Here is an 18,094-nt window from a genome sequence, read left to right as displayed (position 1 = left end):
TTTAAATCATCTGAAGAATTACAAATCGCTGGGGAGGGTGGGGAGAGAGGAGAGAGCAGACTAACATGCAGACACCAAGCAACCTGACTGCAAACAAAGATGATAAAATCTTTAATACTGCAAGTTTCAGGTAATCTAAACATGGATATAGATACTCTCATTAGGTAAATATGAAAAAAAAATCTCAAAAGTTCTCAAAACTATGAGAACTATGTACTGTTTTTTTTTAATGCTCAAATGATTAAAAATCAGTGACTTGCCAGGATTCCCTTCTTAGGATGAACACATCACATTTATGGCTCTAAGGCTGCCATGTCTGAAGTGTGCACATGACTAGATCTAGAAGAAATCCCAAATGCTGACTGATGAAGGATATACGGATTTGTACAAAACTTACAAAGTGACAATTTATTACTGTTGGTAATTCACCAACAAAGAAAATTCCAGAAACCATCCAGTCCCCAAGAGCAACACAATAAAATTGCCATAACAGTAAGCCAGACTTTGTGACCCAGAACATCCAAAGTGTCTAATTATCTTAAATTTGTCACTCCCCACTAGCACATCTTCTTCCCAGATATAAACTACAAGCAAATTGTCAGCTACAAAGCAGCTATGACAAATACCACACCAACATTTTGTCTCTACTGAGTAGCTAGAGTATCTGAATTACTTCATTTATGAAAATCGACATGAAAGAGTTAAGAATTAGGAATGTTTTAATAAATGAATATAAATAGTTCACTTGCAGCTTTATAATAATGGAATTAAAACACAACAATATCAATAAACATATTTATATATATAAAAGTGTCGTTTATTGTAAGGAAACTTTAAATATAACCAACAATATTGAAAATATCGTGACTGGCATTTATGGCCTTGATTGTAGTTTACTGCCATACAAGTAATTTCTAGCATTTCTTTTAATCACATTAAGCTAGTGCAAAATATAGGTAGCTTTTAGAGATTAAGCATACAGAATGACAAGTGTGCAGATTTTGGTTACCTGATATTTCCTTCTAGTATAACAGGCTTCTCTTTTTTCCATAAATCAAAAGTACAAAGGCAACTTATATGTGTAATTATTCATACCAGGTTTCTAGGTTAAAAAACATGACACTTGTAAATTTTGCTCAGATTCTGTTTTGTTAATAATTTGCCTTATAATTTACATCATACTGTATGATATAAATTATATATTATAATTTATAATCATAATTTCATATGCAGGTATGATTATATAAATTGTCAGAATGTATCACTAACTATGGGGTAATAATTACATCAACATACACAAATATATGACATTAGAAAAGTCATTATCTAAGAAGGAAAAATGTTATCATTCAGGTATTCAAACCAGGGCACAAGCAGCCTCCCTTCCTGCGATTCCTGTAGTACCATTTTGGCAGAACCACTGCCAGTTGCCATTATGTGCACTAGCTTTCCACGGACATCAACAGATAGGTCAGTAAGCAGTATTAAAACTGGCCTGTGCCTGAAATTTCCAGCCACAGACCTTTGTAAGCAATGAGCCCTGTGCTCATATTTAAGATGATAGTCTCTCTCCTCAGTCTCAGAAGGTATCCCATGCTATTATGGCTAAAAAGGTATTATTTTACGATGACCTACAGGTTTTGAAAGCAGGACATGTTAGCTTTAACAACAGCATAATTTCCAGACTCGTACAAAGCTTTTAAACTATTGATCTTTAAAATTCAATAATACTTTTGTACTTGCTGATAAGGATTTTTCAAGAACAAGCTTAGTTTAGCATGGCTTTCAGTATCAGTCACATCAGTAATTGGATTTGGTCTTTGATAGCTAAGAGTAGACTGCAAGAAGAGAGATATACAGAGATTGATTGAAATAGGTAAAAGATTTAACAGATAAAAAAGGTGAGATCTAAAAAACCAACTAACTAGAGAACAAGCATAGATAGAGAAGACAAAATGCATAAATATAAAACAAGGGAGAAGTAAAACAATATAGGTTATGCATGATTAGGCAGAACATGACAACAACCTATGCCTTTGCTTTTAAAGCATTAAGGTTAATTTGTCAGCTGTTCTCACTCTAGACTGTACAGAATACATGTAACTAATAAAAAATGCAGTTTATTGCAAAAATATACAAGTCCTCTAAATTGCATAAGATATTACAATGTCGTGCTGAAACATGACATATTAAACAAAGAGGACTTTAAGACAAATTACAAAATGTTAAAAATCAGATTTGGGTCATGAGCGTTACACAAAATGCATTGTCATGCTTTATCTTACGATTAGTCTTGTGATTCACTACACTCGTGATAAATGCAACATAAAATCATGACAACTGTAATAGTCAGAAAGTAATATCTACTGTATATCTTCTGTATTAATACATATAAACACTTTGTGTGCACTAATACTTTCAACATATCACATTCAAACTAACAGTCTTCCCAGAAAAATTGTAACCATTTTGAAGAACAGAAGCTGGTTTAACAAGTTCATCACATGTGGGTTCTTTGAAATCTACTTTTTATGGAAATGTTGTATTAAAGGACTTGATTTTCAAAGGTGCTGTGCCACTTGCAGGTCTTCTTAATGTCAGGTGGAACCACCAGTGCCGAACACTTTCAAAAATCAAGCCCACAATTTATTAAATTCCTATTTTGTTTACTAGTATTTCCACTGTAATAAGTCCAAAAATACCCCCAAACCCGCTCCTAAAATCACAGAAAATGCTTGGCATCTATAGGAAGAGAGACAATTTCTCAGTGGACTAACCACTACTGTGCTATATTATCATAACAGATCTTGTTGCTCCAATGTTTAGTTCATGCACTGGTATCAGCAATGTCCATGTTTGTTCCAAACAGAGCAACTAGCTGCTCTTCATAGTTTGCAATGTTTCTTTTCAGAATTTCCATACAAGGTCCCAAAAGCCTTTCAAATGCCTGCACATCCATGACTAAGATAAAAGGAGAGAGAAAGAGAAAGAATACAATGTGCTTGTCAGTTGCTGGCATCAATCTTAGATGACATTCCAATATAAATTTTTAATGGTAACAGGAAAAATAGTATTGAGGCAGACACTTTGTTTACACAGAGGAGAACCACTTACCGTACCAGAAACAAGATCAGCTAACGTACTGCTGTCTTGAAACGTCATAAATAAACTCAGAATTTGCTGGGTTTCTCATTTTGAAAATATTTTTGAATTAAGATTTATGCAAGGCAAGAGCTCCTGGAGAAGTCGGAGGGGCCTGGACTCCTCCACAGAATACTGTCTTAAGGTCCTTGAGATTTTTTAAAAAATGCATCCCTTGCTGATGTTGTTGGCTATATTTGGGGTCTAGCTTAGCATATTTCCTTGCTGTTTTTCACTTGTTTCCACTCACAGTGGAGACTAACAGATATTTATTTCCCAGCAAGCATGGGAAAAGTTGGAAACAGTAATTCATATGTCATGTCAATGTGCTCTAGCCAACCAGAATGTTTTCCCTCCCTGATTGCATAATGTTATCCTCTGTAGATCTAGCCAACAGGTCAGGACGGAAACTTCATACTTCAATCAGCTTCCCACCTGGTGGCCTGTAGTCTCTCGGCTCCTGAGAAAAGTTCAGATCTCTGATATTCTGGAAGTGCCAGAGATCTTAGTGACTCACCAATGCTGGGTGATGACACTCTGCCTCATCACTGCCTCTCATTCTTTTCTCTCTATGATTTTTAATTTGTATTGCCTGTGCATCTGTGTGTGTTTGGAGAGAAGGATTTTAAAAAATAATAACTTCATAAGAAAGAAAGAAACTTTTTGGTTACTGGCTTGGTAATCAAACCGTCATTTCAGGGAAGCCAGATTTGTCTTTACAGTCATCCCATGACTGGATGCAGGTATGTAGAAACTAAACATTAGACTATGAAAAGTAATGGGTGAGAAGAGGTTATCTGTAAGCAGGCTACAGTGTGACAGAATTATTAAATTGACAGCTGGTGAAGACAAAGAATTTGTTAAAGCTTAAGTCATGGTGATAAAATGGGACAGAAGTTTTACCAAAAAGTTGTTTCTTGGGTGATAGTATACTGAGAAGATAAATTCTTTATGTGGCTGATTTCTCTGACAGCTATAAAAGGTTTGGAGCAATACTCTCTGCACTATCTTGAAGCAATTTTTACTTCCATGTAATCAGAAAAATGTCGGAGAATTGTGTTCAATACCAATTATTAATTACAAATAATTTTTGTGTATAAATAAATGGGAATGCATAGTAATAGGTGACGTGCTTAAAAAGTATAACGTGGGCAACAGTAATTAAATCTTAAATTCTGGAGAAAGATAGAGTTCACAATTAAAACAATCAGATAAATCATATCTAATTTTATATTAGATATAAAATATTATTGAACAGTACCTAAACATTTTACGGTGCCAAGAGCAAATGCAGAAGCAGCTCGTGGTTTGTTAGTTACAAGAGCAAGTTCTCCAAAATACTGTCCTCTTGAGCATCGAGCTATTTCAACCGCTCCATTCTCTTCTACATCTGGTTTACCCTGAAATATCAGGTAAAAAAAGAGAGAGAGAAAGACTGAGTGCAAGATTTGCTGAACTCAGAGTTGTATAAGCAAAATTAACAACAACAGTAACACTTAGAATACATCAAGACTTAAAAAAATAAAATTATATGTGTTTTATGGATGTTTTACCTTCCTTGTCATTATAATCCTTACTTCCCCAGATTCCACAATGAAGAAAGAATCAGCCATGTCACCCTGTAGAAGAAAAAAATAAAGTGGGTAAAGGAAATGTGAAATTTAACTATAGTTTCATGACAACATTAAAATATTGGCAGTCAGTGCCTTGAAGTTAACCTTTTTGATATGTACTGCCGAAGAAACCATTTTAATGTGAAATCCACACTCAAGGCCCAAAACAATCAAAACAATGATACAGAACCGACAGTAAGTCCTTTCCATGAAAAGACACAGCCTATACAAAAAGCAGGGAGAAAAAAAATGAAAGATTTTAAGATCCTTATTTCCGTTTCTCCACCTCTGCATAACTTCCAAATAATTTCCCTTATGGAGTTTTCCAGTATAAATAAACCTCCAAGGGCTGTATCTGGTATCTAATAAATATTTTTGGTTGAGACAATCTTAGTAGCCTATCCTAAAGATTTTCCTCAGAATATCGTGAGTTGGAAGGGACCCACAAGAATCATCAGAGGGTCCAACTCCTGGCTCAATACAGGACTACCTAAAAATTAAGCTTTATGTCTGAGAGCATACAGAACAAAAATAAGGTAGGTCTTTAGTACTCTTTGGTGCAAATAATCATTCCTTTATGTAGTTAGAATTTCTAAAAATATTGACTTGTTTATTGATGCCAACAAAAAGGGATGTTTTTCAGAGTACCGTGTAAGTAAAAAATTAGCTTATGAAATAGAATCACCTCTGCCAGATTCAGGCCATCAGATTAGATGCCAGATTCACGTTGTTTCTTTTGACAAAGAACAACATAAACAGTACATGGTTTTAAACTATAAATACTATGGCAATTGTTCTCTTTTGGAAGAGAAGAACTAAACCAAGAAACAAGCAACTATACCTGAGCAATGATTTGTTCCCCGTCTTTGTACACTTTGGTGCCAATTACATCAACCACTTTCAAACGCTCGGATACCTTCATTTTTAAAAAAGAAAACATAAGAAACATTTGATTAACATGACAATACTGTACTTAGAAAGTCTCTTTGTTCTTCATAGAATCATAGAATGGTTTGGGCTGGAAGGAATCTTAAAGATCATCTCATTCGAACCCCCTGCCATGGGCAGGGACACCTCCCACCAGGCCAGGTAGCCCAAAGCCCCATCCAGCCTGGCCTTGGACACCTCCAGGGATAGGGCAGCCACAGCTTCTCTGGGCTGCCTGTGCCAGGGCCTCACCACCCTCAGAGTAAAGAATTTATTCCTTGTATCTAATGTAAATCTCCATTCTTTTAGTTTAAAACCATTCCCCCTTGCCCTGTCATTATCTGCCTAAGCAAAAAGTTGCTCTCCATCTTTTTTATAAGCCCCCCTTAAAGTATTGAAAAGCTGTAATAAGATCACCCCACAGCCTTCTCTTCTCCAGGCTGAACATCCCCAGCTCCCTCAGCCTTTCAACACAGCTCTTTCATCATCCTCATGGCCCTCCTCTGGACCCACTCTAACAGCCCCCCATCTTTCTTGTGCTGGGGGCCTCAGACCTGGATGCAGGGCTCCACATGGAGTCTCACAAGGGCATACTTCTTTCCATGAACCTTTCCACAGAACAGCCTATCTTTATTCTCCACTTTTGATAATCATTAAAAAAGGAAGAGCTACTGTATAGCATTTCTGAGTGTATGTTACAGTTTTAACAGCTAGATGTGTTGACAGAGCTTCCATTTTTGTAAGAAGTCTACACACCAAGTTGAAGTTATTTCAGAAAAGTATGCATGTGAAAACTATAGTTGTTAAATGAAAATATTTTGAAATTCCCTAAGTCATTCTTTAATTTTATTGACTAACCTCAAGTAAAATTAAGCTCAAGAAATTGAAGGTAAAAGTAGAATTAAAAAAAATCAATTTTTAATACAATGTTAACAACTGTTCTTTATCATGAAAATGCAGAAATATAAAAATTATGGTCTTTTCAAAGACTTTTTCAAAGTATGGTATTTATATACTTTTCTGAAAAATGCCAAATGTTATTGGTGATAAATTTTATTTCCGTATTTTAAGACTGCAGAAGCAGAATCTTATCAAGTACCTCTGATACAGCCATTAAAGTAATGCAATACAAAGCTTACTTCTAACGATTTAAGGAATGGCAATGACTCAATAAAATTTTCATACATTCTTCTCTTTTTGGCATTATTTTTTACAATGATTCTTCGGAACGTTACCCTGTCCTGTAAACACAAAGAGAAAAAGAGAGTTTAGTAACAGAAAATTTATGTGTGGTAGAAAATGCTTTAGAAATGGCTGAAGATGTTCAAATTACCCGTTTTTAGTCACTCAGTTTAGCCATAATACTAGCTTTCTAGACTCTTCTTCGAGTCAGTTGAGAAAGAGAGACTCCTCTAGAGGTCATTCAAGAGCTCCTAAAATTAAGCTCCTTATCTCATTCAGGTTGTGAAAAGCTTCTCTGCCTTTTGGCAGAACATATAAATAGAGTTTACTTATAGACAGTAGACAGATCTGCTTAAACAGGTTGCCTACAGGAGGAGCACTGAGTGGTGTGAACAACGGCTATCTCAAATATAAACCATATCATTCAAAACAGGAAAAAAAATCTAATCTTTTGGGGGTCAATTGTGTATTTATTACTCTCTGTGTAACAAGTTAGTTTTTAATGGTTTATGAACAATTTTGGGTCTTTAAGAAGTCCTCAATATTTAAATATTTAATTTGCAAAGTTCCTTCAACATCCTGAAGTCTCACATATATTGATATGTAAACAAAGAGTTTATTTTATGGAAACAAAATACATGAGGCTGGGTCTTAGGTCACAGTAAGTCCACTTTCTGCTGTTTCAGGAGAGCAAGACTCATTGCTGCTCTAAACTGCTAACTGAGCATTTCTTAGTATTTGGCAATTGAAGTGAAATGGGCAGATAGAAAACTACATGTATGCTGTTGTCTTCTCTTAAATTCGTGTGACTATGTCCTGGAGAGAGAGGTGAAATGCTTTGCAAGTCTTCACTGCAACAGGTGAGTCTTGCTGGCCAACACAACCCAGTCCAATTTAAAGCTATTCTCACAGTGTCCTAAACTCTGCAATGATCCCAGAAGTCATACAAATTAAAAAAGAAATATTTTTTTTTTGCATGAATAAATATGCATTTTGCTTCAACAGGGAAAATGGTGTTTTGGGAACAGTCATTAAACTGATATGCAAGTCTTGAAGACACCAATTTTACTCTTTTTGTACATTCTGTTACTGTGAGCAAAGATCCAAATACTGTAACATTGATAAATAATATTCATATTTACTCTGAAACCAAAGGCATTTCCTATCAAGGTGTGGGACACCATTTTGCAATTTAGGAAATTACCATTAAAATAGAATAAAACAACATTTTTAAAAACAAAAAAATAAAAAATGGTCAGTGTTTTCTTGAGCCTCAGGTTTGCTTCTGCAGTTTCTGGAAAAGACAGTGTCAGGAGTTCTCAGAAGTTTTAATATTAAAACTTTCTAAAATCTTTTTTTGATGCTGTGGTAGCACATCAGTGCAATTTATATAATATATTTAAAACTAATGAATAATACATTATACAAGCAAATACATTTCACTTACCAAACCCCAGATGGCACCAGGAGAGGTAGCTATAATTGTAGCTGCTCTGGGTGTATTGTACATTAAGGCCAACTCACCAAAACTTCCTCGGTTATCATAGGTGCCAACACACCTCCCAACACCATCACATTTTACATAAATATCGTACGTCCCTCTGTTAATAAAATATATAGATACAGTGAGTAGAATCGAGGTCTGTTCTTTGCTAAGTACTCTCCCTATGTTTTTATATGAATTCAAAAAATAAAGCATTTGAAATTCAGGCAAATATAATTTTGCTTGCTTGAATTATATTAAGCACCTTGCAGAGACATCTCAATCACTTCAATAAGTAATAAAAGTAGTTCCTCTTTAAAGAGAAGGATAACATTACTAGTTTTGACAGTAACTATTTGTAGAAATAGACTAGATTTACAATGATCTATTGATCACCAGAATTGTATTTATTAAAAATGAAGATCAAACACATTACCCATGTTTCTTAATTTCATTTTAACCGTACTACATATGAATGTAACATGTTGCTATGATATGACCATTAAAGGAATAATACAATTTTTTAAACTTTCAAAATAGTAATTTATAAGGTAACAATTAGAGGAGATCAGGACACAATTAATCCATATGAAAAGCAATGTAAGATTCTGATATGAAGAGATAGTGTAATATAAACTAATAACTTTTTGTTTTGGGAAAGCAACAAAATCTGGTATCTCGTAAAACATGATACAGCCATCCTCAGTGACTGATGCTCAGCCACTTCTTTGTTCAGTGCTGAGTATCTCTACAGTACATGCTGATAAATCACGTGAATGATTTCCAAACACCACTTTCCAAAACTCAGATACTGTTCTGCTGGTTCACATTTGTTCTGTTTTCTTTCTTCCATGCAAATGAGTAAGAATCAAGTACAAGTACATTGAGAAACAGATCTTTCTCAGCAGACTTTTTGCATAATACTTTGTGCTATAAGACAGCATTCACCTATCAATGACGTAGAAGTTGTCACCGTCATCCCCTTGATCAATGACATGTTCCCCTCCTTCAACCAGCTTTTCAAACATCGCATCCAACACCTGAGACATCTGTTCCTGTTTAAAAGAACATGGAGCAAGACAAGTAATTATTATCTGCTTTCCAAATTCTACTCTTCAAATTAACTAACTGCTCCACCTCCCAGATGTGCAGAAAATCCTTAGGGACATAGAAATGTTCATGCTACAGAAATCTGTGGATCAATCAGAAAGATAATTTTTATTTACTGTTTAGAGTTAGCTTTTTCTTCTTCCATTGTTCAGACCCCATCTTCCTTCCTTATCTCTACCAACGACAACAGAGATCTTGACTGTGAAAAAAATTGCTCATGAGCATCCAAAGGTGATTTCACTTTTCACAGAAACAGAATTTCACCTTTCATAATTACATATTTTTGTCCGTTATTGCAAACGATACACTTACCTGGTTTTGTCTTCAGAAATATTTTATAGAATCAAAAGTTTCAAAACGATTGCAAAGTACTTTGAAAATCTAAATTATACAACACCTGCAGCACTTTGGTCGAGTAAATGCTAGACTTGTTGGGAAGAAGGAATGTACACATGGTTATAAAAATACTTTATTAAACTGAATGGAGTATGAATGTCTAGAGGGAAATGTTAACAGATTAACAAAATGTCACCTTCCGAATGACTGTCTGTTAACAAAAACAAACCACTAATTATAGAATTTGTCTTGTATGTTGTAAACCTGCTAGAACTTAATTATTCATGTAAAAAAAAAACAAACACAACTCTTCTGTGAACTGACATGAATCCTAAAAGGTAACTCAATATATCATGTTTTATTGTCTGTTTATTCAGCAATATACTTAAAACACTGAGAACAAGCACTAAGTTATCATCCACTTTCTGAAGCTTATTAAGTACGTATTGCACTGGAACAAACAGATTCTACTGAAAAACACAATATAGAAAAGCCTGTAGATTGAGATCCTCATGCATTTTACAATGGTTCCTTTCTTGGCATTTCCAACCACTGCAAAATGGCATTTACCTTTCCAAACAAAACCAGCCTAAGTCAGTCCTCTAGAGCCCTTCTGCAGTCCATGGGCGGAGATAACCATACCATATATCTCAGAATCATTCTCTAGAGATTCTTCCTTCTTCCCATCGATGACAGAGATAGCTACTATACCTCAAAGTTAGATACTTGATTTTTAGATAGATAAGGTTAGATGGAATTAATTCCATCTTTAATCTATTGAATTTCTTCACTTCCACAAAGCTTTTAAAAATATCAGTAGCACTGCATTATCAGATCCTATTTAAAAATGGAAGCGGCCAAATACATTTACTTTACAGAATTAATTTATCGTGTGTGAGCACAAAGAACAACAGATGGGCAGCATCCATCCTCAGTATGGATCATGGTAAACTAGAGTGAGATGTCATGCGGAGTACCTAGGCCAGAAAGAAATCTTTTAACTATGTCTCTCCTTAGTACCTTTCTTGGTACTAAGAACCTTTTCAGTTTTGTAAGTATGAGCCAAGCTCACCAACGATTTTTCTGGCAGGTAAATCTATGACTTTTTAGACAGCCAATTAGAATTCACAAATACAACTCCCCTTTAAAAACTGTTCTAACCACTTGAAGTTAATACCCTTGAGAGCTAAAATAACTGCCTATTATCTGCTGAAGTATGACACACATTTTAAGTTTCTCAGTAAACTGCAACTAACTTCAAGGTGACTGGGCCTAAACCTAAAACTTTCTACGCAGAGTAACGATAGAGCAGACTGCAACAGCCAAACCAGGCACATGGTTCTTGCTCTCACCGTAAGAATCAGAAAAGCTGCTTGCCTAGCTTGCTTCTATGTGAATCCTCTTGATTCCCTGCTAAACTGAGGCTCAGCTTACTGGCACTCTCTGTAGCTGTTCTGAAAGGATAAAGCCGGGTAATTTCAAAATTAAAAATTAGATCTGTTATCATATGCAAAATTAATTCCAGTATTTTGTAAAATGACTCAGTCTGAAAGCATTACTTTTTTAAAGCACTTCTGGTTTATAAGATAACTTATAAAATAAAACCAGGAGATTTTTATAGAAATGTTTAGATCTGTTATGTGTAATGCTGTGTCAATCTGGTGATCCATATTCAAAGAATGATACTTTACTGAAATGATAAAATTTTAACAGAAACAAGATTTATAGAGAAACGGAAGTATTGAACATGTATGTTGTGCTAGCTGTGACTTCTGACAGCATTTCATTGTCTTAATACAGCTTATTCAAACATAACGAAGTATCTCTTTTTCTTAAGGACAATGTAGTCTACAAATATGAAGTGCCAAAACTGAAGTTTAAAGTATTTGAGATTTGATTCTCTGTAATATTTATTTATATACCCTGATTAATAGCTGCATTCTGAATGATGAAGCATGTAAAAGTCAAAAATGGAACCTTCTGTAGAAAATTATGGGGATCTTGTACTGTTGCCATGAAAGTACACTTTTAACACCATCCTTTGTGAAAGAGAAAATACTTTAACTTCCTTAAGAATGAAGAGGCTGAGTAAGAAATCAGATTTTCTGAAAGATGCATTCACAATGCAAACCAAGTTAATGTATCAAGATTTTCTTTTTAAAGATACTTTTCTTTTTTTGAAATGTAGTAGTTACTGCCCTTCTGTCTAAACATCATTAAGTTCAATTGTTAGAAAGACAGTGTCATTATTCTATGATTTCACAAAATAATTAACTAAACAAGTGAATAAAGAAGCCATAGTTACTGTCTCAATCACCCTTGCTTTCAGGTGTGGATTTAAAATCATAACCACCATACAATATCCTGAGTTAGAAGCAACCCACAAGGATCATCGAGTCCAACTCCTGGCTCCACAGAGACCATGCATCTGAGAGCACTGTCCAAATACTCCTTGAACTCCAGCAGCTCGGTGCTGTGCCCACTGCCCTGGGGAGGCTGTCTCTGGGTGCAGAACCTTTCCCTAACTCCCAGCCTGACCCTCCCTGTCCCAGTTCCGTGCTGTTCCCTCAAGTCCCTAACCATTTGGAAAGAGGAATGTCAAGGAGCATCAGCTCCCTCACCAGCATCAGCCGGTACGACATATTGTCGGCAGTATCACTGTCAACGTGGATGAGCAGCAGCATGAGTCTTAATGGCTTTTGCATCATCCTTGATCTGAATCTCTTGTAAGTAAGAATCTTCAAGTGAGAACTAGTCTGGTCAACAGATTGATGCCTCCATCTGCTGTAGAAGGGTATTCTCGTCTCTGTAGTGGACTTTTCAAAGATCCTGTCAAGCTCCTGTTTGTCCTGCCTGATGCTATGCAGTCCTCACACCCTTCACCTGGCAGCTCAGCACTCTGACCACAGCACGTCTCCCACATTGCCCCCCAGCCTTCGAGAGATGCCAGACACTCTCAGGAGCCCGAGACATAGATGGCTGTATCCTACCTGTGGATCTGGGTTGAAACCTCTGATGTGCCATGGTTGGCTGGTGCAGCTGCTGTGGGGGAGCACTGCCTGTGGCTCATCATCACTGTTATTGCTAACTCTGACAGTCTCACAGTCTCTCATGCACTGTTTCCAGGCCGCCTTCAACCTCCCATCTGCACAAACTGCCCCAATTGTAACATCTCTGATAGTTTGTCCTCTTTACTGTGCTCCAGGGAGCTCTCTCCTCACTGGCAGTTACAGAGGTGATCTTCAGCAACATTTCAGCAGGAGCCTGATGCTCTCTGATAGTCTTCATGTGCGACAGTACTCTAAACACTACACCTGTGGCAAAAAGTAATTGCCCCCTCTTCCTTTTTATCCCATGGTGGCCACATGAGACTCTAGCATAGGAGCAGAATTTTAATGTCAAAAACATGTCTGGTAGTTATCATGGTGCCTTTGAACAGCACAGCACATAAGCAGAGTTTTTATGAATTAGGAATTATTTTACTGTGCCTAAAGTGAAACTTAGGTGCCAAGTACCTTTATGAATCTAGGCTTGTGGTGATATATAAAAATAACGTGTGTAAGCCTGATGTATTGTCTTTTCATATCTGAAATGTAAAAAATTGTGTAAATATTAAAATCAGTTACAAACACAAGACACAGCACGAGACTCAGAAGAACAAAACCATGATAGCTGGTTCACTAAGGAAATCCCCCTGCAACAGTGTCAGGTTCCATCCTTCTTGCAAGATCACGTGAAAAACTACAAATAATCACTCCCGCATCTCCTGACTTTCATTCTGTATCGCATAAAGTAACTAGAGCCCTCCAGATGAATGTTACGTTATTCAAAAATAGTATTTTAGCCTCAACTTCTTTTAAGTCAAGAAAACAAATATGACAATTACATCTCAACACAATTCCTTGAAAAAATATCAGTTAGATAACGGACATTGAGCACAACTTAAACTTCATCCAGTCGTTAGTGTGCCCTTGAAAAAGAGCTGCTGATTCCGTCTGGAGAGCTGACCGACCACGACACGTCCTTTCCAAATGCCAATAGCTTTTAACTGCCAGACTACCAAGTGATTTGCTACCACTGTGCCAGCTGTGTGTCTTCTGAATATCAGCTTACAGATTTACTGTGAGCTATTTTGTAAAGGGAAAAGAACAAAGTTTTCCACACTCAATTCAAGAGCTCTTAAACTCTGAGGCTTCCAAGGAGCATCAATGTTTAAATTGCTGATACGAATTCTTGCTGTCTGAGAAAGTGCCACCAATTCCAAATCAATCAAGTCACTGCAGATAAAACGGAAAGTAGGACATGATCACCACTGGAAATTGGGATGACAAATGCAATGAAACAGACAGAGTACCAGAACAGGGAGAAAAAGAAGAGACAGAAGAATTCAGCAAAACATAGGCAGGAAAACCATGAGAAGAAAAAAACAGTAAATCAATAAGCCAGGATCTTGGAGATGTAGAGTAAATTACAGAAATCATGTCTCCAGCTCTCTATGTTTGTTTTTCAGAACAAAAACCATGGACATATACTCCCCTGCAACCCTGATATAAATGTTAGCAGCACTATTGATCCAACTATAGCTCCCTTCTGTGATATCTACTTGTAAACTAATCAAAAGGCATTTATTTCTTCACTATCAAAGAATCTATTTTATATTTAGATGTATGATAAATATTTTTGAGTATTAATCAGTATTTTCCTTAAGAATTTACCCTAAACTTCTTCTGTAGTTATATTTAATATATAACACACACATTAATATATAGGTGTTATATTCTGCCTCTGACATATCCCACACATGCCTGTCAAGTTAGGCTTTTATATTTATTTATTTATATTTATTTACTTTATTTTTAATACGCTTTTTGTATTTTGTAACTAGCCCATCTGAGTAAGTTGGCTTATTCTTTTTAGCAGTTTGCTTAAAAAAACACAAGGAGAAGTAATATCAAGTTGCAAGCAGTTTCAAAATCCTTGTGATGAAGGCACCTTATACTGGGCAGTTCTGTTATAGAGCATTTTCAGTAACTGATCATAGGCCAGGTGGAGAGAATCCCCGTTCACCAGATATGATGTGAACGTTAACTTTGCCTTAGGGAAAGAAGAGAGGATTAAGGGCAATTCTGTTTGTTTGGGAACCCATTAGTTTGCAAAGAGTTTTGTGTCATCTAGGAAAGCAGAGTATTAATGTGTTCAGGCATTCTGGGCTCTCTCACTCATATATACATATTCACTTTAATTGCTCCAACATCTGTAGTCCTAATTTTTCACACACACACACAAAAAAAAGAATGCAAAAACATTATGAGAACCTTTTGTTAGTGGCACTTTTCAATGAATGCTTTGGCCTTAAGCATAAGAGTCCACTATTCATAAAACATGGCCGCATCATACTTGCTTTCATCCTCCCTCGAGTTAATCAATTCTAATTGATTAATCATTATTTGTGCTCTCTTATAATAATTCCCCAGGTGAATGACTGGCAATATGCCCAGAAATTGCTCTTGCATATTTGTGGAGAATCTGTATAATTTATTACCTTTTAAGGGTCAGATCATATTTGAAATATTCTCTACAAGCATTAGCAGGGCAAAGATCTCCAAAATAAAATTTATCTGAAACAAAAGAGATCTAAAACTGTGGATTTTTGCTAAAGAAAGGGTTCAAACTTAAAGCGCAAAGGTACAGCACAAATTCAATGGTATCAGTCCCTTCAGCCTCCCACTAACTCTGATAATACGTTGATTCATCACTTGTTTTTTTTTTATTATTATTTTTTATTTTTTATTTATTAAACTGCTAGTCTATGGGCCATATCTAGCCCATACCAGACAAGCCACATAGCTTGTTATTAATCAGCCTCAGCCAAGTTTCCTCTTAAGAGACAAAACCAAAAGAATAACTTCTAGAAGGCTGTGTTGGCCAGCAGATGGGCTGCTGCTCTTCCTCTCAGTGATAAAACAACTGTTGGCGTGCATGCACAGAAACAGAATCTAGTAACAGCAACTTGGGGCTCATCCTCAATAATGGCCCAAGGCGTCTGGTCTTCTTATTTTCTGCTTGCTGGTTTATGCAAAGTGAAAGGGAAGGGGAAGGGGCATGAAACAAAGAGGAAGAAAAGAGGACCCTAACAGCAAGAGGCATGCAGCTTGCGACTCCACTGCCAGTAACCTCCAGTCTCAGTACTACCAAGTACTACGAAGGTGTGGGAATATGCCTTGGGCATGCATGAAGAGCAAGCAGTCTAGCACAATGTGGCAGTCCTGGGAGAACAAAACTAATGCTAGGATTTCTGGGCAATGGTGTGGCACACAACAAAGACTAATAAACAATAAATAACAATGTGGTCTGGTAGAAAGAGGCTTTCTGGTAAGAAGAACAGAAGAGATGTTTAGAAGAGGAATAGGTTAAACTAACCTATTTATTCTACACTAACTAGGGTAGAATAATAGTGTGGGGACAGGGAAACAGACATGCACCTTTCTCCCATTTTCTTCATTCATCCACACAGTTCTGCTCCTGGAATTTCTCGATTCTTTCCTGATTTAGTTCTCCAAAAAGTAGCTGAAGAACCCTGAAAAACCTCCTTCCCTCATCTTGTTGCACACACGTTTCAATATATATTCTTCTTCCAGGAACTTTTTCAGTACTGTTACATGCTAGCTAAAGGTGATATTGACTCCAACTAGATGGGAAGAGATTAAGCCCAGGGAAAGGTGAAAAAAAAAAAGGCTAAAATACTGTTTTTTAAAAGTGTTTTTTATTTAAGGGAGTTAACTCAGGAGTGCTTTGCCAAACTGATATTAACTGACCAGTCACATCCTCAGCAACCCACAAAGTTAAAGAAAGTTCCAAGATAACTCAAGGAACTTTACAAGGAATTTATAGGAGTTGGTCTTTAAAGCAGAGATTGCTGCTTAGGGAGCTGTACCAGAGCCTAATGCTCCTTTATACTACGCTGCATTTTCCGTCAGAGCCATTATGTGAAATACTGGTATTTATACATACTTGTCAGTAAGTTTACCTATCTAATATTTAAACTCTGCTATCAAGTAAATGCAGGCTTAAGACAATGTTATGTGTTTAGAAAGTCCTAAACTGTCTCAGAGCCTGAAGGTTATCTTTGTGTCCTCTCTCTCTTTTGTCTCACATTCAAGTGGTTGTTTTTTACTTTTATGTGAGGCCTCCTGTCTTTTCAAATGGGCTCTTTAATTAAAATGCCGAGCAGTGCTGTAAGTCACCTCCTAACTACTGCAGCTTCTCCTTCTGCTTTTTTGATACCTTTATCTTATCTTGTCATTCACATTAAAATACAGTGTGTTAGGGTAGGATAAACTTTTAACAAAATGTGAACTCCATCTAGCACCATGTACCAAACACAATTCTGATCGTGCCTCAGGACATGCTGTTACGCTGCATTTCGGAGTGCTGCCTACCTAGGAATGGTGTTTGACACCTTGCTAAAAGGCCGTCAGGGAAAAGCCGTTAAGCACTTCACATTCTCTCTTCCCTTCTACTCATTGACCTCTGCAACCATGTTTTTCATACATGTAACTATAGCAGGAAGAAGCTGAAGTTCAAGGCAATAAAAACAACCCCCCCCCAAAAAAGTGGGAGCGTGAGACCCTAGATACATGGCCTGACTTCTGTTCCAGAGACTTTAGCCTTAGCAGCTGAAGATACTATCTTTCTAAGATGAAAGAGGATTGTTTTTTTTCTTTTGCTAATATGCCAGACAGTAAATTTCATCAGCTGGCATTGCACGCACTTGTGCTGTGGGGTGGAGAGGCAGAGGTGATGAAGAGATCTGGGATAAGAAAAATTTAAATTGTTGCAACCACAGTCACAGAGCTCTTGAGTCACTGCCTAGAAGCAGAACAAGCAGGAGGAGTGGGAGAACTCCCCTGGGGACTGCGGATCTTGGCTCAACAGAAGAAGCAAGCCAGACTAAAGAAGGCTACATTTTAATATCCTTGCTATCTTCAGAGCCCAGCAGCTTTCCAATGCTTTTTATGAGTAAAGTTATTATAATAAAAAATGCCTTTACAAAAATGATCTTGACTTCCCAGAATGCTGTCTTTGAAGGATTTAAACTAGAAGAAAGTGTTCACAATCCATTAGACACAAACCTGAGCAAAGGTGGGTAAACAAGAAAAGAGTTGGGGAATCCCAGGAATGGATTTCAAGGCAGAACCCCACAAGGGGAGGGCTCAGCTAAGAAGTCTTCTGCCAGATACCAGGAACTGACCACAGGAACTTTCAACAGTAACTGATTCAGAAGCAAAAAGAAAACTTCAAG

The 18,094-nt window shown here is 36.7% G+C and overlaps 1 protein-coding gene across 2 annotated transcripts in view; it reads right to left on the bottom strand.

Moving 5' to 3' along the window:
- Positions 1–701: 701 nt before the first annotated feature.
- Positions 702–18,094, bottom strand: part of PRKAR2B (protein kinase cAMP-dependent type II regulatory subunit beta) — an 83,810-nt gene continuing 66,417 nt past the window's right edge. For both annotated transcript variants that reach the window (XM_035332423.1, XM_035332431.1), the window contains 7 exons: positions 9,295–9,401; positions 8,311–8,464; positions 6,821–6,922; positions 5,596–5,670; positions 4,695–4,760; positions 4,403–4,541; positions 702–2,961 (listed from right to left, as the gene is read on the bottom strand). In XM_035332423.1, the coding sequence (XP_035188314.1) occupies positions 2,828–2,961; positions 4,403–4,541; positions 4,695–4,760; positions 5,596–5,670; positions 6,821–6,922; positions 8,311–8,464; positions 9,295–9,401 (777 nt within the window). In that variant the 3' untranslated portion in view covers positions 702–2,827. The remainder of the gene's footprint in view (positions 2,962–4,402; positions 4,542–4,694; positions 4,761–5,595; positions 5,671–6,820; positions 6,923–8,310; positions 8,465–9,294; positions 9,402–18,094) is intronic.

This window comes from Oxyura jamaicensis, chromosome 1 (genome assembly GCF_011077185.1).
Source record: "Oxyura jamaicensis isolate SHBP4307 breed ruddy duck chromosome 1, BPBGC_Ojam_1.0, whole genome shotgun sequence".
Taxonomy (NCBI): Eukaryota; Metazoa; Chordata; class Aves; order Anseriformes; family Anatidae; genus Oxyura; species Oxyura jamaicensis.
The sequence above is the reverse complement of the archived record's forward strand: the minus strand, read 5'-3'. Positions and strand labels throughout refer to the sequence as shown.